General features: G+C 42.4%; 2 protein-coding genes across 4 annotated transcripts in view; one reads left to right on the top strand and one right to left on the bottom strand.

The window, feature by feature from the left end:
• Positions 1 to 26,594, top strand: part of LOC101730988 (trypsin) — a 35,104-nt gene that overhangs the window by 765 nt on the left and 7,745 nt on the right. Inside the window, exons 2-5 of one of the 3 annotated variants that reach the window (XM_031905655.1) lie at positions 119 to 269; positions 481 to 734; positions 816 to 952; positions 1,933 to 2,110. The exons of 1 other annotated variant lie outside the window; for it this stretch is intronic. In XM_031905655.1, the coding sequence (XP_031761515.1) occupies positions 119 to 269; positions 481 to 734; positions 816 to 952; positions 1,933 to 2,082 (692 nt within the window). In that variant the 3' untranslated portion in view covers positions 2,083 to 2,110. Of the gene's footprint in view, positions 1 to 118; positions 270 to 480; positions 735 to 815; positions 953 to 1,932; positions 2,111 to 12,863; positions 12,941 to 13,155; positions 13,307 to 26,594 lie in introns of those variants that run through there. One more of the 3 variants, XM_031905654.1, reaches the window with a different exon arrangement.
• LOC116412105 (trypsin-like) lies at positions 18,090 to 19,965 on the bottom strand. The gene is made up of 5 exons (XM_031905656.1): positions 19,874 to 19,965; positions 19,508 to 19,658; positions 19,096 to 19,349; positions 18,430 to 18,566; positions 18,090 to 18,321 (listed from the first exon to the last, which is right to left on the bottom strand). Exons 1-5 carry the CDS (start codon positions 19,911 to 19,913, stop codon positions 18,172 to 18,174), a joined length of 732 nt encoding a protein of 243 aa, XP_031761516.1. The 5' UTR covers positions 19,914 to 19,965; the 3' UTR covers positions 18,090 to 18,171.

The raw sequence follows: 26,594 nt of genomic DNA, 5'->3' as shown, positions 1-26,594 counted from the left end.
ACATTGGGGGTGGGGAGGAAAGAAGATCAACATAGGAAGAGGTTATTTATTGGCTTCAATAACTGTGCCATGTACCTGTGCCCTACGCACCATTCATAGACTTTCCTTCCCTTCCCAGCTGCCTTTGATGATGATAAGATCATAGGAGGTGCCACCTGCGCCAAGAACTCTGTGCCCTACATCGTCTCCCTGAACTCTGGCTACCATTTCTGTGGGGGGTCCCTGATCAGTAACCAGTGGGTTGTGTCTGCCGCTCACTGCTACAAGGTGTAAGTCATAAACATCATGGACATCAGATTCCTTTTAAGACTGGAATGTTCTAGATTGAAATGTTCCTCAGAACATTATTGGGAGGAGTGGATTCTTCTGCTCATCCCTCTCTGGCTCAGCTCTGATGGGGCCACGTCCTATTGGGAATATTTGGGTTTCTATGGAGTTGATTGATAATATCTGTAACAATCTATTAACTCTTTCCTGTAGGAACATCCAGGTCAGACTGGGGGAACACAACATCGCTCTCAGTGAGGGAACCGAGCAGTTTATCAGCTCTTCCAAGGTCATTAGACATTCTGGCTACAACTCCCGGACCCTGGACAATGATATCATGCTGATCAAGCTCTCCTCTGCTGCCTCCCTCAATGCTGCCGTCAATGCCGTGGCACTGCCCTCTGGTTGTGCCGCCGCTGGTACCAGCTGCCTGATCTCTGGCTGGGGCAACACCCTCAGCAGTGGCAGTAAGTCACCAGGGGGTGGGGGGTAAGTCAATGGGGAAGATTAAAGGGCTGCATCTTCTAATAAATCTGTCTTACATTTAGGCAATTACCCCGACCTCCTGCAGTGCCTGTATGCCCCAATCCTGACTGATGCCCAGTGTAACAATGCCTACCCCGGGGAGATCACCAATAACATGATCTGTCTTGGCTACCTGGAAGGCGGCAAGGATTCCTGCCAGGTAAATGATGGCGTTAGGAATATCAGCTTTTAGCATAAGACCCTGCTCATAATGCACCAAACTATTGCTGGTCCTGCTCTCCTAAAGCTGACGTTCCCTAACCCTAATAACCATAACCCTTATAATCCTAACCTGAACCCTTGTAACCCTGACCCTAATAACCCTAACCATAACCCTAACTCTAGCCCTAATAACACTAGCCCTAATAACCCTAAAGCTAGCCCTAATAACCCTAACCATAACCCTAACTCTAGCCCTAATGACACTAGCCCTAATAACCCTAACCATAACCCTAACTCTAGCCCTAATAACACTAGCCCTAATAACCCTAACCCTAGCCCTAATAACCCTAACCATAAACCTAACCATAACCCTAACTATAGCCCTAATAACACTAGCCCAAATAACCCTAACCATAACCCTAACTCTAGCCCTAATAACCCTAACCATAACCCTAACTCTAGCCCTAATAACCCTAAACCTAATAACACTAGCCCTAATAACCCTAACCATAACCCTAATAACACTAGCCCTAATAACCATAACCCTAATAACCCTAGCCCTAATAACCCTAACTCTAGCCCTAATAACCCTAACTATAACCCTAACCATAACCCTAACTCTAGCCCTAATAACCCTAACTATAACCCTAACCATAACCCTAACTCTAGCCCTAATAGCCATAACCCTAATAACACAAGCCCTAATAACCATAACCCTAATAACCCTAGCCCTAACCCTAATAACCCTAAAACTAGCCCTAATAACCCTAACCATAACCCTAATAACCCTAGCCCTAACCCTAATAACCCTAAAACTAGCCCTAATAACCCTAACCATAACCCTAATAACCCTAAAACTAGCCCTAATAACCCTAACCATAACCCTAATAATCCCTCTATCTTGTAAAGCAATGAAAGGATCTATGTGCTTTATTGACAGCATTTCATTATCCATAACAACCTCTCTTATTCCCTCAGGGTGACTCTGGTGGCCCCGTGGTGTGCAATGGGCAACTGCAGGGAGTGGTGTCCTGGGGCTACGGCTGTGCCCAGAGGAACTACCCCGGAGTCTACACCAAGGTCTGCAACTACAACTCCTGGATCCAGAGCACCATTGCTGCCAACTAAATTCTTAATAAACTCATTATTTCCCATATATTGTGTCGTTGATTCATATTCTAAAATATCTTTAAAACAAACCCAGTGTTTCATATCAAACTGCTGAATATTCTGGGAATGCCCCAGAGGAGGTCCCGGTTGGGGATCTTTCATGTTTTGGGATTTTCCTCGGTTTATTGTCCTCTAGTGAAGGCAAAAGTGACACATAAGGAATTTGGTTTTAAAAAGGCAACAGCCCATTAAGTTTGACCCTTTAACCCTTTAAGTGCCAGCAGAATTTGACATTTCAGTTCCCCTCAGTGACAGACGTTTTGTAAACATTCTGTGCTCTCTCAGTTTAGAGGCTTTTACTGGGGGCAGGGTTAAGTTTAGGTAGGCAAACTATATATTGTTTTTTTCAGGAGAACCTGAACTTTCCAAATATGCCTGAGTTTTTGTGTATTTCCACTTCTGGAACAAGATTTAGAGCTTGAAATAAAAAAAAAAAAAAGAAAAAATGCTATTTTTCATGATATGGGGATTTATACCAGAAACATATTTTATTTTATGGACAAAAATTCAACTGATTTGGAAAGCCTCATGTCTCCCGAACGTGCCAATACCTGATATGTATAGTTTTATTGAGATTTCTGACTTTTATAGATCAAAAACTCCCAGCAGTAAATTACTAAATTTTCAAAGCATTACAGCAGAATATGGCATACTTTACATTCCAAAGCCAAAAATCCTGAAACATTAAGTTTACCCCAGGAAACCATACATTTTTGAAAACTACACATTCTGATGAATCCGAAATGGGTAACTATGTCTTCCAACTCCTAAGTACCAAACGGCAATGCTTTACTGAATTTAGCATTTTCTATAAAAAAATTATGAAAATTCAAAAAAATCGCCTCAAATCTTCCAATTTCAAGCATCATATCTCCCACATAGTATTAGGTACCAAGAAAACACACCCTAAATATGAAAGCCAAGGGTCCACTGAACGGTTTGATGCCCATTGTGCATAGGATCACTGATGTATCTGGAATTTAAAAACCCCCAAAGGAAGTTAGTACATACAAATTGCCCCGGAGATCTATTTTAGCTACTGAAAATTCAACACATTTACTGCATTTTCTGTGGGGTAAAAACACAAAAAAATACATTGACCCCCCCCAAAACCATATATTTTTGGAAAGTACACATTCGGGGGAATTCAAAATTGGTACCCATGTCTTTCTACTCCAAACTACAGAGTCCCAGTGCTTTCCAAAAATTGCCAGTTTTGGTGAAATACCTGAATATCACATCAAATCTTCCACTTTCAAGCACCATATCTCCCACATAACATTAGGTACCAAGAAAACACACCCTAAATATGAAAGCCAAGGGTCCGCTGAACAGTTTGATGCCCATTGTGCATAGGATCAGCACTGTATCTGGCATTTAGAGACCCCATAAGGATGTTAGTGCATAGAGATTGCCCCAGAGGTCTCTAGCTACTGAAAATTCAGCATGTTTACTGCATTTTCTGTGGGGTAAAAACACAAAAAAATACATTGACCCCCCAAAACCATATATTTTTGGAAAGTACACATTCGGGCGAATTCAAAATTGGTACCCATGTCTTTCTACTCCAAACTACAGAGTCGCAGTGCTTTCCCAAAATTGTTGGTTTTGATGAAATACCTGAAAATCACATCAAATCTTCCACTTTCAAGCACCTTATCTCCCACATAACATTAGGTACCAAGAAAACACATCCTAAATATGAAAGCCAGGGGTCCACTGAACAGTTTGATGCCCATTGTGCATAGGATCACTGATGTATCTGGCATTTAGAGACCCAAAAAGGAAGTTAGTGCATACAAAGTGTATACACTGCAATATAAGCTACCGGCATGTGCATTATGCGGCATAAGACCCCCTAACAGTAAGGAGACCCTAGAAAACTATACATTTTCCGAAAGTACACATTCTGACAAAACAAAAGTGGGTAAATACATCTTTCTACTGAAAACTACCAAACTACAAAGCTATGCTAAACAGAACGGTTTTTTTGACATTTCTGAAAATCGTCACAAAGCTTGCATTTTACCCCATTATGTACCCCCACATTTTGTAATGTATCAACATAAAACATTCTAAATATGAACGTCAGGGGCCTACTGAACAGTTTGATGCCCTATATGCATAGATTTACCAAACTATGTGGGGTACAGGGGCACCCAAGTAAAAATAGTGCATATGAATTTTCACATAGGATGCTTCGGCTCATGCATTTGCACCCGGTATGTGTATTATGTACCATAAGACCCCCTAACAGTAAGGAGACTGATAGGGTTTAAATTGCTAAATGCTGAATTTACACAATTTTGTTTTGAATCACGAAGGCCTGTGTATGTGTTACTTCAATTGTTATGATTATCCTCACTATCTTGTCTGTACAAGTTGCTCCGGCCTTGATTATCTCAGCTAATATTCAAGGCTAAGAGATCATAATAAAGCTTCAGCAGCTAATTAAATAATTTCTGTATTTCTACTAATAATTGCAATGTACCCACCCATGATACGTAAGCATAATGGGATGTGTTTTTATATCTACTATATAAGTAATATCAAAACAAAATAAAGTTGTACTTGTTTGCAATACACATACTGGTTGTATCGTTTGTACAAGTTCCCTGATCAGCGCACATGCGCAGACGATATCAGATGTTTCGCCGACGCACAGATTAAATCGAACTGGTTCGTGACTGCTTAGATACAGTGCAGAGAAGCACAGACAGAGTTAAAGAGATTAACCCTTACAGTTTGGTGTCAGAAAAGTGGGATCGGCAGGAGAATCCAGCGGTAAGTAGAATTTACATCTTAATTGATGGTTTTCCTTTTACCTCTGGCTCTTCCCTACAGGCCGATCTAAAAAGGGTACAGTTAGCAGTCTAATAGAGATACAGAGATAAATAGAGATACAGAGATACAAGATACAGAGATACAGAGATAAAAAGAGAATTAGGGATTCTCAGGACGTGTGTGGGAAACATTATTTACTGACTGATTCGTCTCTGCATGTGTATTCCTGTGTTGTCCTGTCTTTGTTATATGTACCTGTAACTGTATTTTATGGATCTGCTCATATAAGCACACCTGGTATTAAGAGTGATCGCAAGTCATTGTGGGTCTTGTTGGGACCTTGATCTCAGTTCAGCCCTAACGACTTTGCTTTGCCAAATGTGTTTATATTTTTAATTTTGTAAATTTATGGTATTAAGATTTGATCACGAGAGAAAATCAAAGGTAAACCTCTAAAGGAGGGGCATTAGGTAGGTACGGGTCTCTTGTTGTGATACTGTTGGATGAATAACTGTTTGTCTGTGTTGTGTCTTTGTTATTTTCTTTAGAAGTAAATGTTATATTTTTAAACCGGTCATCTAAAATTTATTACAACATTAAGGAATACCTCTGACTGAGCTAAGGTTTTGTAGGGACCTTAATCCCAGTACAGCCTGTTTGCTTTTTTGGAATTGTTGCAATTAATTTTCATTATATGAAATTGAAAATAAAGGAAATAAAAGTGCTAAGAAATTACTATTACTCATTCGTGATAAACTTGCAAGGAATACTGAACCTGGTGTCAGTATGATTCTTTCGGTGCGCACCCACATGCTTTGTTGAACTAATTTGGACAGGAATAAATACCGTGAGGACTGATTATGTCTTTAACAATTTGAGCCCAATGTGAGACTGCAGGTTTTGTCTGCCTTTAAGCCAAATATAAGAATTCCGGACAGTTGACACGGAATGGGACGGAGACTGATCACCTCCGGGACATGATAGGAACCTAGGTTTTAGTTTCTTTACCGTGTCATCCCCATATCCTATTGTGAATTAGTCTGTAATTCCCAGTGGCTTCCTGGCAGCCAGCAAAGGTTCCTCTGGCCTGCAGCCCATTTTAACGGAACCTGCACATGGTATTTATAACCTGATGTTCTGTTTTTCTATGTTTTCTTTTGCCTCCCTATAATTGGTCTCTGTTAACAGTCTAAGGTTGTGTCTATGAAGTTCAGTAGCAGGAGGATTCTTATGTGCAGGGATAAGAGGGGTTAATGGTTACATTCCAGCTGAGAGGTGTACATGTTGGAAAGGGGATAATCACTGCGATTGTGTGTGGGGGGTGTCATAGCTTTGATGGGTTAACCTAGTACAGTGTGCGGGAAAGCTATGTTGTGTCATAATTGTGTATTTGAACTTTTCTTTGGTATTACAGAAGGGATGTTAGAGTGTGAATAAGATGAGCAAAACTGAGTTAGAAATTTAGGACCCTGGATATCTCTCTCTACTGGGTTCCAGGGATCAAACCAATAGTAAGGTGGAGGGAGGGATCTCAGTATGTGAGCTGATGGCAGTCAGAGAGGGGAAGGAATATCAGATAAAAAGGAAAGAAAGAAATTGTAAACTGTCTTTCTTCAACATTTTGTTTGGGTCGGTTCCCAGATTAAGGTGTTACAATTATTATTATTATCAACATTTATTTATAAAGCGCCAACATATTCCGCAGCGCTGAATGTTTGTCTCCCCAACAGTTACAATTACACTCTGATGCTTTAACTAATTTTGTATCTCTAAAAACATGGTCCATCTATCTACATACAGAAATTTCCCCAGAAACCTTAACAAATTGCATAAAGCGTTTTGATAAACTCATCCATACAGAAATCTGGAGGGAGCAAAACTTTAGACTAATCCATCTAGCCTATAAAGGTTTTAACTTTGATTGCAAAAAAAACAAATTTCCTTAAAAATTATCCCAAATGTAATACACCGCTTCCAAACATTATTCATCTACTTTGGGATTGCCCTCATATTAAAAGTTTTTGGCAAGTCATTGAGAGCCATTTCAAATCTACATTGGACTTTAAACATAATCTGACTCCAAAATCTGCCTTATTAAATTTTTCAGAAGACATTATACAAGTGTCTCGCCTAATTCAGCCTAAATTTGGGAACATTTCCTACTCCATAAATTACCTGAACCTTATTTTGGCAGCAGCAAAGAGGATTATTTTCAAAAAGTGGATCGATCCAAACTCCCCATTATTATTGGAGGTCATTTCGGAGTTACAAATTCTCTGTACAAATGAAGCCATTGCTTTCAAATTTAGTAATACAAAAACCCGCACAAGATTCTTATCTAAATGGAGATTCCTCATGCATACCCTTTCTCCCAATGATAGTTCTCATTTGGACTCATTTCCTTACTATCCATAGTTCCATGAATATTTCCAAACTCTACTAGCCTGTTTAATTGTATCAATAAGAATTGTTTAATGTAGTATTAATCTTATCAAATTGTATTATAATAATCCTTGTTTTTCCGTCATTACCTTTTCATTCATAGTCAACTGTAAAATTGTTTGAATTGTTTATTTTTCTGATCTACTTATGTACCTTATTAATCCCGTTTGGGATTTGCTTGCTTCTCATTGATTATTGTACATGAGAAGCAAGCAAATCCCTGCTTGAGCTACTGCGATCCAGCAGATGCCATGAGATTGGCTGCAACCTGCCAGCCTTTAGGTCCCAAGAGACAATACCAACCAGTGTAATGGCACCTTTCAAAAAAGGCTGGTGTTATACACTAGCAATGCGGAGATTCATGAACACACTGATGGGTTTGCTTCAAACCAGTCATGGAGCCCCTATTTAACTCAAATGTTTTCGTACTGACTTACCATGTAGATCAAACTCATGAGAGAGCCCTGTAGAAATCAGATGCTGTTCACCAAGTGTATATACTACTAAAGTGATGCCTCCCTGCGGCACAGAGGAACGCATGTTGCTGGGCTCTAGAATAACTGCAAACTCAGAGGAATGTTCATCTGGCAGCATATTATGGATCCTGGTTTTTGCCAGGCTCAATGATTACTACAGGCCCAGTGGCGCCACAGTTGAACTACAGCATGTGAGCATAACTCTATTGGTTCAGCTGTAGTTATAACCATAATGCATTCAGCTTGCATACCCACAGGGCCCAATGAAACTTGCAGCTTGGCCCATACATACTACCTGGTCTTAGAAGTACTGCAAAAAAGGCCTACAAAACCCTGACTGGCAACAGCTTATGAAGCTTATCAATAATAGGACACAGTGAACCATGAATTGTGCTGCAGCTTTAGGCAGGCTAATAGCACAGATAAAAGAAATGCTGGAGATAGTACTCTGTTTGGGCTGCAGATTCATAAACATGCACATTGCCCAGTACAGCAAACATTCAGTCAGCTAAAGCTCTAGGTATGCTTACTGCCCAAACTGGTACCAGCCAATGGTTGCTGAAGAACTAATGATTATTATCTGGTACCCAGACATTTGCAGTTTAAGCATACATAATACAGGGTTCTAAATCTTAGAAAAGTGAAAAAAAATCTGCTGGTGATTATTGTACAGAGAAACATACAGCATAAGTATAGGAACACTTAATGGCCATGTGCCCATGCATAGCCTGAATGAAAACTACATGGCAATACACTATAACACATATGCGGATGAATGCTAATCACAAATCAAATAATTGTGTTAGTTTACTGGTAGCAACACAAGCCTGGGGACCCCAAAGCATGGCCAATAATTGCTGCTGGCTGACAAGGTAGGATTACAGCCCCCTGCAGGGAGCTACAAACACCTTTAAGTGATCAGAATAAAGGGCTCTCAGTTTCTATAATACTATAGCTCTCTAAGCCAACAGTTATGGCCGACCTTAGAGGTTCCTAAAGGAGGACTGATTATAGGAAACCAGCAAACAAAATCAGTATACAGAACCTTCCCTTCCCAGCCCGTGGGGCTATACTCAGGGTTGGAATGAGAGCCACAACACCTTTGGCTAATTACATAATTACCTTCAGCAGAGGTACTCTGGTTACACCCCAATTAGCCAGTAGGGTTATACTACAGACCCTTATACAGAGTTTTAAACATAAATAGCCAGGCTACTACTAGCCAGGCCCCTGAACAACTTCAGCCCTAATGCAGCAATACAATCTGGCTACAATCGTGATGGCACAGTACTGGATCCATGTGCATACACATAATTATACCCAGCTAATGCAGATACAGATCTCAGAGGTACTTTAACTCTATAATGCCCTGACTGCTATAAACACCTTCCCCAGTAAGTGAATGTTAGTGCATTACCAGTAGCCATAACACAGAACTGGTGCAACTCTCCGGGAAGCTCAGCTGGAGTGTAGCTGATCACATAATCACATTCACCTGAGGCTACTCAGGTATGCATCTAATTAGCCAGTTCTTAGTAGTAACTACACAACAGTGCCCTAGTAACCATAGCACAATGCGGGCAGCTGAAAGGAGTTGACGCATTACCCCATGTATCAGCAAGTAGCCATAACACAGGACTGCTGCAATCTCTGGAAAGCTCAGGTAGAGTGTAGCTTAGCACATAATCCCATTCACCTGAGGCTACTCAGGAATGCATTTCATTAGGCAGTTCCCAAGGTTACTACATGGCTCTGCCCTAGCAACTGTAACACAATCCAGAGCAACTGAAAGGTTCAATGAATCACCCAATCTGTCTGCAAGTAACCATAATATCTGACTGGTTACATTCAACTAAATCTATCCAGGTATGTAACAACTAGCAGGCAAACTAACCCATCTGTAGTACATAATGCAGCCCAATGTTTAAAGACAGTGGGGTGTCAGGCCCCCTTTTTTTTTTTTTTTAAACACCTCTTAATACAAAACCTTAGGAAAGACTTTGTGAGGGAGGCAGTAGGCTTCGAACTCTGGGTCCATTCAAAAAAATAAATAAATCTCTCCACACAGTAGAACAAAAAGGAATATGGAGATCACCAGACTCAGGCCATTAACTAAATGCTGAGGACTGCTACCTTCCACCTCCCTCGCCCATCCGCAAAAATATTAATTGTGTTGGGCCACACACCATTGCCACCAGACACTCATGGCCTGGGGGGGGCATACGGATGGGGGGACTAGCACTTGCCATTGGATGCCATTATGACAAACCAGAAAGTCACATGGGATCAAATATACCAAACAGCATTGTCCTACTGTATCAAGCAGAACAGAGCCGAAGATCCCAAGGCTAAAAAGCAAAAATGTTGCTTCCAATGGAGCAAGGAAAGTAGAAGGAAAAAAAGACGTCATAGAGGGGGTGGGGGTGGCTTTTAAAGCTTTGGGGAGGATCCTTGTGATGGGGCATGGGGGCGGGGATATCCCAGATAGTGCTGATATGGAGTACGACCAGGGAAAACAATTTGACCACCCTTATCAGCTCTCCTTATAACTATACTCTCATCTTGTTCAAGGTTTTTTAGGGCTTGCATTTCTTCATAAGTGAGGTTGCCTTTCTTTTTTGCAGAGAGAGATCCATGTTGTTTTTTTGTATCATCATTTAGTAAGGATAATTCGAGTTCTATAACATATTTATAGTAGCATCCCTTAAGTGTACAGGGTAAAAGTTAGATTTACTTTTACATTTTCCAATGGTTGGGGGCATGGTAAGCTCCAACTCTTCCTATTTCTGGACTAGATTCTCTCTGCAAATTTTCAAGCTGTAAAATCATTCTCTTTTCTTAGATACATTAGATTGTAAAAAGGTGGGGTCAAATCCTTTGACTCCATCTTTTTCCTTTTCGGTAGAGTTAATATCATCAGTAAAGAAATGTTTTTTCAGAAGTAATTTACGTACAAATCTGTAATTGGATCAAATAAATCAAAGTCTTTGTTAGGGCAAAATGTTAGACCTTTTTCCAAGACGCTGGTTTCTTCAGGGCTAAGTGTCCTTTTTGAGAGATTTAGAACTGTCTCTTCCTTCTTTCTCGAAGGGGGTATTTCGAGGTCCTGGTGTCCTCTTCCTCCTCTTCTGATTCGCTTGAGCGGTAACTTGTTCTGTTCTTCCATTTGGACCAGAACGTCGTCCGTTTTTTGATGATGAAGAGGTAGTTGACATTTTCCTTGTGTCATCTCCGGAGAAGATCTCTTTAGCTCGTGTTTCTCTGAGTACCTGAGAAGAAAGAGGAGGAGCAGCCACCGAAATCTGATTCATTATTACTCTCTAAGCCTGTGATCCTCAACCAGTAGCTCGCGAGCAACATGTTGCTCCCCAACCCCTTGGATGCGGCTCCCAGTGGCCTCAAAGTAGGGGCTCATTTTTTAAATACTTGGCTTGGAGGCAAGTTTTGGATGCATAAAACCCAGTGTAAAGCCAAACAGAGCCTTCTGTAGGCTGCAAGTCAACATAGGGGCTACCAAATAGCCAATTATAGCCCTTATATGGCACCTCCAGTTACTTTTTTCATGCTTGTGTTGCTCCCCAACTCTTTTTACATTTGACTGTTGCTCACAGGTAAAAAAAGGTTGGGGAGAGAAGCTGACTCTTTTATCTCTAGATGATTTCAAAATAGATCTATGTGTAAAGTTCTTATTCCTAGTAAAAGGTCTTTCTTTATTTTTTCTAATGTATAAAGCCCAGTTATAAACCGTATTTTGATCATAGTCTTTTTTGTCTCGTTTAAATTTATTCGTCTTATTATCGATAATTTTATGTTCCAACTTTTCTCTCCGTTTAGTTAAATTTACTGAAAATTTTTGGTAGTCCGAGTGCTCTTGGAGTTCTATGTGGTTCTTTTTAAGTTCAGAAATTTCAGTTTTTAGTTTTTCATATATATGTTGTTTCTTATTAACCAAGAGATCCATAAGTCTCAAAGAGCAGTCGGACGGAACTTTATTCCATTGCTCCATGAATTCTGTATCATGGGAGAGAGTGGTGGGGGTATTTTTTTAATCCTGAGACCTCTGGGAATCATATTTAAGGAAATATATTTTTCAAAAGTAGCAATTTCCCACCAGTCTCACCAATATCAGTTAGTGACTCGGGTGCAGATTCCCTGAGCCCAGCGCATAACAAATGTGTATATCCCCACACTACAGAACTGCTACGTCTAATAATACACTTTCTATACAATAATGTTGTTCTGATATTCAAGCTTAATGATAGATATACCTTTCCACTTTAGAGATCATACCTTTAATCCTATGTGAACTTTTTTCTAGCTTTTTACAATTGTTCATTTAATGTTATATATAATCTAAGGTGACTGGCCCATAGAGATTCCTTTACAATGAAGATGAGAAGGCCTATGTGTAACACGATTGGCTTATAATTACCCTCCTCAAACTGGCCATTTAGACTAACGATCTGCATAATGCGATTGGTCAAATCTCTGGAATCTTTCTATTGGCCATCTTGCCTTTAAATAGCATGTATTTTTTGTTGGAAAACAGCCTATGATTAAGTACCCCTAGGTACGAAACGTGTAAGGCTAATTGTTTGTTTTTAATGGATTAAATAAAAAATGACTTTTTTATGAATACTACTAGCTGCCTCCTATGACTTTTTGACATATTTTTGGATACCAGAAGTGCCTGCCTCCTGTTGGTTCCTTTGTGTAAAATAAGAATAAAGTCAAATATTTGTATCCTGAGCCCTCCGTGCAAAATGGAACAGAATAGGGAAATACATTTAATGAGAAAAACAGTGAGACGGGTGTAACGGCCCTTGTGCAATCTGCTCCTTGTATGGAAAAGGAATTTCATCACAGAGTCCTGATAAGCCTGAAACTGTCTGGAAAATGCAAGATTGTGGCCCCTCTGTGTAATTCCCATCACTCCCCCAAGGCCACTCATATTCATACTCTGCACTGCTATATATATATACATAGAGGTGAGAGGTGAGGGCCGCTCTGTAGGTTTGGGTATAAATACTAGGAGTTCCTACTGCAGAACATTCACTTTGGCCACATCTCCACCATGAAACTTCTCCTGATCTGTGTGCTCCTGGGAGCTGCCGGTGAGTCCTCTTGCCCAATGCCTCCTCCTTAATGAGTCTCTTCTCCTCTTCTTTATATTATATGGTACAGCTCTTTCCTCTTGTATCTTAGGGGGAAAGTCCTTACATCAGGTCAGAGGTTTTAGCTGCCTGTTGATGCAAACATGTATCTTACCCACTCTTGCACCATTTGCTTTCCTACTGGGAGTCTGAATGATTGTCCTTTCCCTTCCCAGCTGCCTTTGATGATGATAAGATCATTGGAGGTGCCACCTGTGCCAGGAACTCTGTGCCCTACATCGTCTCCCTGAACTCTGGCTACCATTTCTGTGGGGGGTCCCTGATCAGTAACCAGTGGGTCGTGTCTGCCGCTCACTGCTACAAGGCGTAAGTAAAAGAGTTTTATAAACATTTAATGACTTCAGTCCCAAGCTCATTCCAACTTCCTCCCCAGAGGAAATAAATAAAAGGTTTACGGAATTTTACTCAGATCTATATACTTCCAAATTGCAAGTCTCACCTGCAGAGATACAAAGCTTTTTCAGAGACGTAGATATCCCTAAACTAGACATACAAACCTCCCAATATCTAGCTACGGAAATAACGGCAGCTGAAGTAGAAGCAGCCATAGGAGCTTCCCCGATTGGTAAAACTCCAGGTACAGACGGTATACCAATGGAGTGGTATAAACAGCACTCCAAACTTCTTGCACCATTACTAGTGAAGTTGTATAATGGAGTAAATGAAGGGAAACCCCTACCTAACTCAATGAAGGAGACTCTCATTATATTAATTCTAAAACCAGGCAAAGACCCCTTAGATTGCTCCTCCTATAGGCCAATCTCACTCATCAACGCAGACGCTAAAATCCTAGCAAAGATTCTAGCCACCAGAATAGCTCAAAATCTCTCTAAGGTAATTTCCCCAGACCAAACAGGCTTTATGCCAGGACGCACAACAGATATCAATATTAGAAGGCTGTTCACAAACATATCGGCAAAACACGATAACCCAGGTAGTAGGTTGGTTGCCTCCTTAGACAAAATGAAGGCTTTCGATTCAGTGGAACGGGACTACTTATGGGCCACGATGAAACGCGTCCGAATACATCCTATATACATCAACTGGGTAAAAGCGCTATATCACCTCCCAGTAGCCAAAGTAAGAACTAACACTAAATTATCCACACCCCTCACTATAAGCAGGGGCACCAGACAGGGATGCCCCCTCTCCCCGCTTTTATTCGCACTTGCTATGGAACCCATGGCCTGTCGTATAAAAGCCCAAAACAACATAGAAGGACTGAAACTGGGCCCCAATAGAGAAATCATCTCGATGTATGCAGATGATACCCTCATTTACTTACCTAACTCAGAACAAGCATTAGAAACGGTACTGCAGGTAATTAACTCTCATACTACTTACTCTGGTCTAAAAATCAATTGGGAAAAATCAGTGCTATTCTCAATAGACCCTCGACCACCAGACGCCCCCACACAGACTAGAGGTCTGCAATGGGTAGAGTCCTTTAAATGTCTGGGAATTTGGATACACGCTAACCTAAATAAATTCGAGGAACTCAACATACACCCAGTTCTTAAGCTAATAGAAAAAAAACTGAACAATAGGCAAAACTACCCCTGTCACTAATAGGTCATATAAACCTGTTTAAAATGATAATTCTCCCCAAGCTGACCTATATCTTTAGACAAGCCCCAATAGTCCTCCACAAATCCATCTTTGCCAAACTAAAAAGCCCAATGACCATATTATACTGGAACCACTCACCCCCGAGAATAGCTCTTACAACTCTGCAACTCCCTACAAATAAAGGTGGACTAGCGGCTCCAAACCTATTTTTATATTATTTGGCAGCGCAACTCACAACAGCTAGAAACTGGACAGTACCCACTCTAACCAATGCTGCAACTATCCTAGAAGCCCAAGTAATAGGTTCACTGGAGGAATTAAAAAACCTCTTATACAGAGGCACTAAATATACAAAAAAAGCTTCTCCGCTAATGAAAGCAACTGTGAGAGCTTGGCAAACCGCAAATAGCTTTTACCCCAAGCCCCAACAGCATTACTCCTTATTTACGCCAATATGGCACAATCCTCACCTAAAACACTTCAGATCAATACCAGACCCACAGCTATGGGCACAATATAACATAAAATACCTGGCAGATATCTTAGAAAATGGTACAATACTTACTTATCAACTAAAACAAAAATTCTTGCTCCCTAACAAGATGCTTTTTAGATACCTACAACTAAGACACGCTGCAGAGGCCCAATTCGGCCGCACGCCAATTGAAACAACCCCAAGACAAACAGAAATAAAAACACATGCGGAAACCCTTAAGAAACCGCTATCGAGTTTTTATGCACAATTACTGGCAGCTGGTAGCACATCTCTGATTAGGTTGTATACGAAATGGCAGAAAGATATCCCCCATTTCACAACAGAGCAATGGGAGGACACTTTAGACTCTGCCTTTGAAGGAGTCATTAGCAGTAAAGACAAGATGACTCAACTAAACTACCTACATAGAACCTATCTTACCCCACAGAGGCTACACAATATGAATCCCAAATGATCCCAGAACTGCCCTAGATGCCAATATGCCCCAGCAAGTTTTATCCATACGACATGGGAATGCCCTAAAGTTAAACATTTCTGGGGAAAGGTAATACAGTGCATAAAAGAAAAAACAGACATAACACTTCCAATGGATCCCAAAGTTACACTACTCAACCAAGTAGAAGAAATATCACCAAGAAGAGCACAAAGAACATTTTTGTCAATACTATGTATGTATGCAAAAAAATCAATAGCGACGCACTGGAAATCCAGTGGAGCCCCTTCTATACACTCTTGGGAACAGTTAATAGAAAAGGCCATTCCGCTTTATAAACTCACCTATATGAGAAGAGGTTGCCCAGACAAATTTTATAACGCATGGGAACCCTGGTTAGATGCAGACCCAGTACTAGACTAAACCCCTACAAGACATAACCAAATAGAACAAAACAAAACACACACTGAAGGTACCTCCCCCTAACTATAGACATTAAAGGAAATAGTAAGAATAAGACACCATCAAGGTTAAATTGGTTAAAAAAATTTTTATTTTTATTTACTTTATCTTTTATTTTCAATGTTAAACATGGCATGTATAATACTATTACTTTGTTCTATTACATGTAATTAAACACAGAAAAAATGCAATTTTAATAATGCATGTAACACAACTTTATGTAATGCTTACGAAATGTTCAATAAAAGAATTGTTAGAAAAAAAAAACAAAAAAAAAACATGGGATGGTTGGGATTAATGGGATGGATGGTTGGGATAAATGGAATGGATGAATGGTTTAGATGGATGGATGGTTGGGATGGATGGATGGATGGTTGGGATGGATGGGATTGATGGTTGGGATGGATGGATGGATGGTTGGGATGGATGGATGGATGGTTGGGATGGATGGATGGATGGTTGGGATGGGATGGATGGATGGTTGGGATGGATGGGATTGATGGTTGGGATGGATGGGATTGATGGTTGGGATGGATGGGATTGATGGTTGGGATGGATGGATGGATGGTTGGGATGGATGGGATTGATGGTTGGGATGGATGGATGGATGGTTGGGATGGATGGATGGATGGTTGGGATGGGATTGATGGTTGGGATAAATGGAATGGATGAATGGTTTAGATGGATGGATGGTTGGGATGGATGGATGGTTGGGATGGATGGGATTGATGGTTGGGATGGATGAATGAAGGAATGGATGGATTGATGGATGGTTAGTTGGGATTGATGGGATGGCTGAATGAATGGATGGATTGATGGATAATTGGTATTTATGGATAGGTGGATGGTTGGGATTGATGGGATGGATGAATGAATGGATGGATTGATGGATGGTTGGGATGGATGGATGAGTTGGTCCAATTGCCACCTGGTTGACCTGAAGCAGGAAGTGGGAGCGTTAAGGCAATTAGTGGGGGCACTGAAGAAGGAAATGGGTGGGCTGAGGTACAGCCACATTGGGGTGCTGGAACCTCACACTCTGGCTCTCTTCTGCACCTCAACTCATACAAGTCATGCCCAATTGACTCGGGCAGGGGGGTATGGGGAAGAGGTTCTGACCCTGACTGTGGGCAAAAAAAAGAGCAAGTAGGTGTCCAATCTGTGTCCCTGCTGGCCAATACCTCTTGACCCAATTCCTCTGTGGGCACAAATTTACCAAATGCTTCTCTTCAGGGTACATTCTGCTACATGATCTGATGGGAATGAGCACCAAACTACTAGTCCCATTGCATAAAAACATCCTCATCAACCAACCTTAAAGGTTGTCCCTCCAGGGCCTAAGCCAGCAGCCGAGTGATGCCTTCATCCATGTGGGGCTGTTATTAAAAAGGGCAGTTAATATGTTTACAAATGTAAATAATATGGAAAATTGCTTATTTAAAGGGGAACTATTGCAAAATTAATTAAAATGATTCTTGAAATTAACTATTAGAAAAAGTCATTAAAGTTCCTAAATATAATGCATTCTGTGTTGTCAGAGCTTGGAGAATGAATTTATAGCCACACCCCCTTATTTACTAACTAACTGTCACCCTAAAGGAGTAGTTCTCTGACTTTTTTAGTCCAGACGCCCTGCAGAGGTTCAGCCTTTGCTCAGGGCTCTGCTTAGCTCGTACCCAGTGTACAGATACAGAAACACATTGACTTGAGGGTCATTAACCCACAATTCCAAAAATACCTAGGGAAGCAAATGTATTTTCCACCCAAATTTCAGCCAGCTGGACTTTAGGTGAGCAGAGCCACATTCCCCCCCCTAACTGGCATTCAGGCTGCCATTTCTCCAGTCTTCTTGGGGGGGTAGAAAGTCTACATATATAAATATATATTCAGAAGAAATATCCCCTAATCAGCACCTATTAAAGGAACATTAAGAGAATACGGTTGGTGGGAAAGTGTTTGGTGCCTCGTGGCTTTTTTGTGCCCCCCGGCTACAGCTCCAACCAGAAGAGAGATACAGAAATGAACATGTCCCCATTAATGTCAGTACAAATGGACATTCCTGGAGGCTCTGGGTGATGCCCCTCATGATCTAGCAAAGACCCAACAGTAAAGGAGCTGACACTCACTTATATAAATAAAATATTTATTTGCAAGTTCTATTTGTTCCACAGAATCAGAACCAAAACCGAGAGTTTCCAAACAGTAAAAGGATTAGTTGGCAGCAATGGTGCTCTGGATCCAGGAGTTGTAGTTGCAGACCTTGGCGTAGACACCGGGGTAGTTCCTCTGGGCACAGCCGATACCCCAGGACACAATACCCTGCAGCTCCCCATTACACACAACGGGGCCACCAGAGTCACCCTGAAAAAGGAGGGGAGGTTGTTATTGGACAGATATAAAATGGAGATGCAGTACTTCTTATAAAAGATGGATCCTCAAGCAGAAAGCTGAGGGGATGGGGTGAGTTACCTGGCAGGAGTCCTTGCCACCCTCCAGGAATCCGGCACAGAACATGTTGTTGGTGATCTGCCCGGGGTAGGCGCCTGAACACTGGGCGGTGGTCAGGATGGGGGCATTCAGGCACTGCAGGAGGTCGGGGTAATTGGCTGAAAATAAAGGTGAAGATATTAAATGACTGAGTTAAAGGTAATGTCACTCAGGGAGATTAGTAGCTGCTCTTCAAAAGGAGAGGTTTGGGTGGGTTATGTGGGTAAGTAGCCAATTATTGCCCCACAGAAAGGAAGGGACCCTATTTCTAGGTGGCTACAAGGAGCAGCTACTGATCTCCTTTCATGGACGTGTCCCATCACTGGCACTTGGGCAGTTGTGTTGGTAACAAAGAAATGGATCTTCTGTAGAACTCATAGTTTGTGCCCCCGGTGCCACAGGGGGAGCTACAGGCAACTGCAAAAAGCAAATTCACTTACTGGAACTTGCACTTTCCCCTCTCAGTCACACAATAAATAACTGATACAGAATTATCTACTTAGGGCTGAATATTTTCTGTGTTTGTGACTTTATAGTGGACTCAGATCTGGGGGCTCGGGGGGCAGAAGCTTGCACTGCAGTATAATTACCTTCAGAAATGGGTATTTGTTAATTACAGAACCTACATTACTTGTTCTGGTAACTTACAGGTAGTGGTGGAAAGGTTGCCCCAGCCAGAGACCAGGCAGCTGGTACCGGCGGCGGCACAACTAGAAGGCAGAGCCACGGTGTTGACGGCTGAGTTGAGGGAGGCGGGAGAGGCAAGTTTGATCAACATGATGTCATTGTCTATGGTCCTGGAGTTGTAGCTGGGGTGCCTGATGACCTTGGCAGAGTTGATGAATTGCTCGGTTCCCTCACTTAGGGCGATGTTGTGTTCCCCCAGCCTGACCTGGACGCTCCTTCAAGGGAAAGTAAATGCACGGAAATGAAAAGGCAAAAGTAATGGAGAAGGAGATGTTTCATTGGAGCAAGAGGTTCTGCTTGGGGAATGAGCTTGGGACTGAAGTCATTAAATGTTTATAAAACATTATAAAACTTATAAAACTCCTTTACTTACGCCTTGTAGCAGTGAGCGGCAGACACGACCCACTGGTTACTGATCAGGGACCCCCCACAGAAATGGTAGCCAGAGTTCAGGGAGACGATGTAAGGCACAGAGTTCCTGGCACAGGTGGCACCTCCAATGATCTTATCATCATCAAAGGCAGCTGGGAAGGGAAAGGACAATCATTCAGACTCCCAGTAGGAAAGCAAATGGTACAAGAGTGGGTAAGATACATGTTTGCATCAACAGGCGGCTTAAACCTCTGACCTGATGTAAGGACTTTCCCCCTAAGATACAACAGGAAAGAGCTGTACCATATAATATAAAGAAGAGGAGAAGAGACTCATTAAGGAGGAGGCATTGGGCAAGAGGACTCACCAGCGGCTCCCAGGAGCACACAGATCAGGAGAAGTTTCATGGTGGAGATGTGGCCAAAGTGAATGTTCTGCAGTAGGAACTCCTAGTATTTATACCCAAACCTACAGAGCGGCCCTCACCTCTCACCTACTTATATATATATATAGCAGTGCAGAGTATGAAGTATGAATATGAGTGACCTTGGGGAGTGATGGGAATTACACAGAGGGGCCACAATCTTGCATTTTCCAGACAGTTTCAGGCTTATCAGGACTGTGTTTGTGAAATTCCTTTTCCATACAAGGAGCAGATTGCACAAGGGCCGTTACACCTGTCTCACTGTTCTTCTCATTATATTTCACTATTTTGTTCCGTTTTTCACGAGGGGCTCAGTATAAGAGATACAAATATTTGACTTTAATGTAGGAGCATTAAGGATCCCCGTATGTAGCTTAATTCAGAAGGAAAGACGTTAATAGGAAAGACAAGGAAGGAAAAAAAGACAGGACAGAAGCTGTGTTCAATGAAAATAAACTATAATAAATGTTGTAAATCAGCAATCAGGAAGGTAAATACAGAAAATGAGGAACTGATTGTTTCAGAGGCAAAGATTAACCCCCAAAAAGGTTATTAAAAAGAAAACGAATAGTAAAAATAGTAAACATAATAAAAAGATGTAGGTTGAGAGATCATTAATAGAATCTGCCCTCCCAAAATCCCCCGGCAGGGCATTCCCCAAAATTACTGCCCTCACTGTGAGGAACCCCCTACCCAACATCCCCCGGCAGGGCATTCCCCAACCCCCTCACTGCCCTCACCGTGAGGAACCCCCTACCCAACATCCCCCGGCAGGGCATTCCACAACCCCCTCACTGCCCTCACCGTGAGGAACCCCCTACCCAACATCCCCCGGCAGGGCATTCCCTAACCCCCTCACTGCCCTCACCGTGAGGAACCCCCTACCCAACATCCCCCGGTAGGGCATTCCCCAACCCCCTCACTGCCCTCACCGTGAGGAACCCCCTACCCAACATCCCCCGGCAGGGCATTCCCCAACCCCCTCACTGCCCTCACCGTGAGGAACCCCCTACCCAACACCCCCCGGCAGGGCATTCCCTAACCCCCTCACTGCCCTCACCGTGAGGAACCCCCTACCCAACATCCCCCGGCAGGGCATTCCCCAACCTCACTGCCCTCACCGTGAGGAACCCCCTACCCAACATCCCCCGGCAGGGCATTCCCCAACCCCCTCACTGCCCTCACTGTGAGGAACCTCCTACCCAACATCCCCCGGCAGGGCATTCCCCAACCTCACTGCCCTCACCGTGAGGAACCCCCTACCCAACATCCCCCGGCAGGGCATTCCCCAACCTCACTGCCCTCACCGTGAGGAACCCCCTACCCAACATCCCCCGGCAGGGCATTCCCCAACCTCACTGCCCTCACCGTGAGGAACCCCCTACCCAACATCCCCCGGCAGGGCATTCCCCAACCTCACTGCCCTCACCGTGAGGAACCCCCTACGCTGCTTCAAATGGAAGCTCCTTTCCTCTAATCTAAAGGGGGGGCCTCTGGTGCGCTGATTGTTTTTATGGGAAAAAAGAACATCCCCCAACTGCCTATAATCCCCCCTAATGTACTTGTACAGAGTAATCATGTCCCCTCGCAAGCGCCTCTTTTCCAGAGAAAACAACCCCAACCCTGACAGTCTAACCTCATAGTTTAACCCTTCCATCCCCTTTACCAGCTTTGCAGTTTGAAGTAAAATGAGAGTATTGACCTCGATTGGATTTGTCAGAATGAATTATTTCCTTGGGAAAAACCTACCTGTTATCGAAATCTTTGGCTGATAAGTGGAACTACACAGGTTTCTGGTGCTTGGAAATTCCGTAGCGCTACTGCTGGGAACATAGAAATCTTCATAAAATGATATAAATCTCATACTACGCATTCGGGGGACATGGGACTTTACTGATCAGCTGTATTTTTGTGCATTAAATAAATTATATTTCTGATTTATCTGTTTATATAAGAAATATGTTTTTAAATATTTTAGACATTTACAAACTTGTATCTTGGGACAGAAATGGAATTGCATAAATTTGCACCAAAATGTGTATTATAATGATTTTAGTACATTAAAGATGACAAACAGCAGGGACTGGACTTACGTTACAAAATGTGGGGTAAATAATGGGGCAAAATGCAAGCTTTGTGACATTTTTCAGAAATAAACCCATTATGTTTAACATAGCTTTGTAGTTTGGTAGTTTGCAGTAGAAAGACGTATTTACCCATTTTTGTTTTGTCAGAATGTGTACTTTCAGAAAATATATGGTTTTCTAGGGTCTCCATACTGTTAGGGGGTCTTATGACACATAATACACATACCGGGTGCAAAAACTGCACGAGCCGGAGTGTCATATGTGAAAATTCATATGCACTATTTTTACTTGGGTGCCCCTGTACCCCACATAGTTTGGTAAATCTATGCAGATAGGGCATCAAACTGTTCAGTAGACCCCTGGCGTTCATATTTAGAGTGTTTTATGTTGATACATTACAAAATGTGGGGGTACATAATGGGGTAAAATGCAAGCTTTGTGACGATTTTCAGAAATGTCATAAAAACCGTTCTGTTTGTAGTTTGGTAGTTTTCAGTAGAAAGATGTATTTACCCATTTTTGTTTTGTCAGAATGTGTACTTTTGGAAAATATATGGTTTTCTAGGTTCTCCGCACTGTTAGGGGGTCATATGTCACATAATGCACATGCCTGAAGCTTATATTGCAGTGTATGCCCTTTGTATGCACTAACTTCCTTTTGGGGTCTCTAAATACCAGATACTTTGGTGATCCTATGCATAATGGGCATCAAACTGTTCAGTAGACCCTTGGCTTTCATATTTAGGATGTGTTTTCTTGGTACCTAATGTTATGTGGGAGATAAGGTGCTTTAAAGTGGAAGGTTTGAGGTGATTTGTAAGAATTTTCATAATGTTTTATAGAAACTGCTAAATTCAGGAAAGCATTGCCGTTTGGTACTTAGGAGTTGGAAGACATAGTTACCCATTTTGGATTCGGCAGAATGTGTACCTTTCAAAAATATATGGTTTCCTGGGGTAAACCTAATGTTCTTGGATTTTTGGCTTTGGAATCTAAAGTATGTCGTATTCTGCTGTAATGCTGAAAATTTGGTAATTTACTGCTGGGAGTTTTTGATCTACAGAAGTCAGAAATCTCCATTAAACTATACATATCAGGTATTGGCACGCTCAGGAGACATGAGGCTTTCCATTTTTTTTTAAATTTTTGTCCATAAAATAAAATGTTTCTGGTATAAATCCCTATATCATGAAAAATATAAATTTTTCTTTTTTTTTTTGTATTTCATGCTCTAAATCTTGTTCCAGAAGTGGAAATACACAAGAACTCAGGGATTTGGAAAGCTCAGGTTCTCCTGAAAAAAACAATATATAGTTTGCCTACCTAAACTTAACCCTGCCGCCAGTAAATGGGCCAAAAATGAGAGAGCACTGAATATTTACAAAACGTCTGGCACTGAGGGGAACCGAAATGTCAAATTCTGCCGGCGCTTAAAGGGTTAATGTACTGTGCTTTTGTGCAAGTCAATGACATGTTCTGACTAAGTTTGGCTTATGCTGCCCCCCGCTGGCCATAGGGAGCATTAGGGATCTCTCACAAAAATGTATCAGCAGCAAACAGCAGTCTCATCACTGCAGGTAGCAAGGAAATCCCAAGGGAAGGGGAAACGCATTTATACAGTAAATAACTGTGAATAGCCCGAAGCCTTCGCAATTATAGGGCCACCCTTACCCTTACTGGGTATTTACAGATCTGGTCCCCCAAACCTTCCGACGCAGGCGCACAGCTGCCCCCCATGAAAGCAACACACATTTTAGCTAACTCATTGGATATAGTTTATAAAACATTAATAGTATTATTCAGATATAAGGCAAAGAGACCAGAAATATTACTTGACTTGTTAATTGAATCTACTGCTTTGACCCCTTTTGTACCGCACTATTAGCCCTAGCCCCCTTCCCAACCCCAGTTGTTTCTCCTCCTGTGCAGTCTTTGGAACCCAACATTCCTGCACCCATCAGTTATGTGGGGGATCCTGAGGTCTGCTGGGAATTCCTGAACAAAGTGTCAATCAGTTTAAGTTCCCCCCTCAGTTTCCCACAGAGGAACCCAAGGTGACTTTCATTATTGCCATGCTTTACTGTAATGCTCTTGCCTAGGCATCACCACTTTGGGAACAAGATGATCCCCTTGTTCACAATTCATCGGCCTCCATTTCCACACGTTCCTCGAGATGTTTAATGCTTTAATTACTTAAGGTTGTTTGAATAGGGATGTAGCGAACCTCAAAAAAAAGTTTGCGAACGCGTTCGCGAACTTACGCCAAAAAGTGCGAAAGTTCGCAAACCCCATAGACTTCAATGGGAAGGCGAACTTTAAAACCTAGAAAAGCCATTTCTGGCCAGAAAACTGATTTTAAAGTTGTTTAAAGGGTGCCACGACCTGGACAGGGACATGCCGGAGGGGGATCAAGGGCAAAAAATTCTCTGAAAAATATGTTGTTGACACAGCGTTGCGCAAAACCGCAAGCTATTCCTATGTATACCCAAAGGCAGCTGGCAGACCTAGCGGAAATACGCAGCATTTTTTGCTATTTCGCACTATTAGCACCATGGAAATGGGATTTGCTGAAAAACGCCATGTGTGGCTTGTGCGGCGTTTTTAGGCCGAGAAAAAATGCAGCGGAAAAACGCCACGTGAACCCAAATTGCGAACATACGCAAAAAGTTCGCGAAACTTGCGAACACCCGATGTTCGTGCGAATTAGTTCGCCGGCAAACAGTTTGCTACATCTTTACTCGCAGCTTTTTGACAAGGTCTTAACAATGATGTAAGAGATAATCTGGCAGCTAAGGATTTGCCTACTTGGTTTGAGGAACATGTATTCCTGGTCATTCACATCAACACCAGAATTAAGTTGAAGCAATCAGAAAATTCATGCACCTGTAAGTCTGTAGTCCCTTCCGTGCCAGAGACTTCCATGGCTCAGTGCACTCAACTTGAGAAGCCCCTGCTGCTAAGGGCCACTCAACCAAGTCACCTGTGGCCTGAATGAACCTGATCTTGATAGGTCTTGGAAGCTAAGCAGGGCTTGCCCTGGTCAGTGCTTGGAAGGGAGACCCCTGCGTACAGCAGGTCTATTAACTCTTACATCCGCTTCAGTTCCTGTCTCCTCCCATCATCCTCTACACTTGCTGCTGCTGGTCCCACCGCTAACAGTTGACAAGAATATTACTTTGAACACAGATAAGTAACCATTGCTGGTGATTTTAAAAAATAATAATAATTTGTGGGGGCCAGAAAAAGGACAAACTCAGGCTGTTACATAGTTACATAGGGTTGAAAAAAGACCTGAGTCCAATAAGTTTAACCCTTCCAAGTAAACCCAGCACCCACACACCCTATACTTACCAATCTATACACTCACATACATAAACTATATATATACAACCACAAATCACAATAGGCTTGGACATTCTGCTTCTTCAAAATTTCTGCTTTTTCCCCGTTCTCATCAACCAACTGACCCCCCGTGATAATAAGATTCCCACCTGATATCGAAGAAATCATTTTTCCATTTGTATAACTTTAAATACATATGTGGCTGATAATTTAGTTGTTTCACATACAGAAATTGATTTCTGGGACATATCAATGAGACCAATGAGACCAATGAGACCAATGAGACCAATGAGACCAATGAGACCAATGAGACTAATGAGACCAAGGCTAAATGCCGAGATGCTGATAGAAAGCGTGAGAGCCGAATGCAACTTAAAGACTGGAGTTGGTGAGAGGGAAACGTTCTTTCATCACCAAAGAAGCTCATGATATTTTTGTTGCTGTGCGTGATCCATAGGATGTGTCCAGGCAACGTTACAGCATAGCAACCAGGATGGCATTTATGTACCTAGATACAGAGTGCAAAGTGCGACATTGAGCGTAACCGCCATGTTTTCCCAGAATTCTGGTGTCAGTGAGTCGCATTCGATTTGCCAGAATGAACTGAGCGTGCACTTATATATTCTCAGTCGGCCCGGCATCATTTCCGCTGTTTGCTGTGTTACACGTGCGCCCTATTCTGTCGCTGCCAGGCCGCTATGCCTATGGATGCCGGGCGCTAAGGGAACGCAGAAGGTGACATATATAGGGCGTCAGCCGCAAGTGGTGTAAGTGGCCCTTTATCAGCCTTCTGGACTTTACACCTCTGTGCCGCAACCGTGTTCCTGAAGCACGTAGGTCATGGGTCCATCATGGCACATACAGCACTCACATGCTCTGCCACTCACACGCTCTGCCACTCACACGCTCTGCCACTCACACCCTCTGCCACTCACACGCTCTGCCACTCACACGCTCTGCCACTCACACGCTCTGCCACTCACACGCTCTGCCGCTCACACGTTCTGCCGCTCACACGCTCTGCCGCTCACACGCTCTGCCGCTCACACCCTCTGCCGCTCACACGCTCTGCCGCTCACACGCTCTGCCGCTCACACGCTCTGCCACTCACACGCTCTGCCACTCACACGCTCTGCCACTCACACGCTCTGCCACTCACACGCTCTGCCACTCACACGCTCTGCCACTCACACGCTCTGCCACTCACACGTTCTGCCACTCACACGTTCTGCCAC

Source organism: Xenopus tropicalis, chromosome 7, assembly GCF_000004195.4.
Source record: "Xenopus tropicalis strain Nigerian chromosome 7, UCB_Xtro_10.0, whole genome shotgun sequence".
Lineage (NCBI taxonomy): Eukaryota > Metazoa > Chordata > Amphibia > Anura > Pipidae > Xenopus > Xenopus tropicalis.
This window is presented reverse-complemented; position numbering and strand designations above follow the sequence as displayed.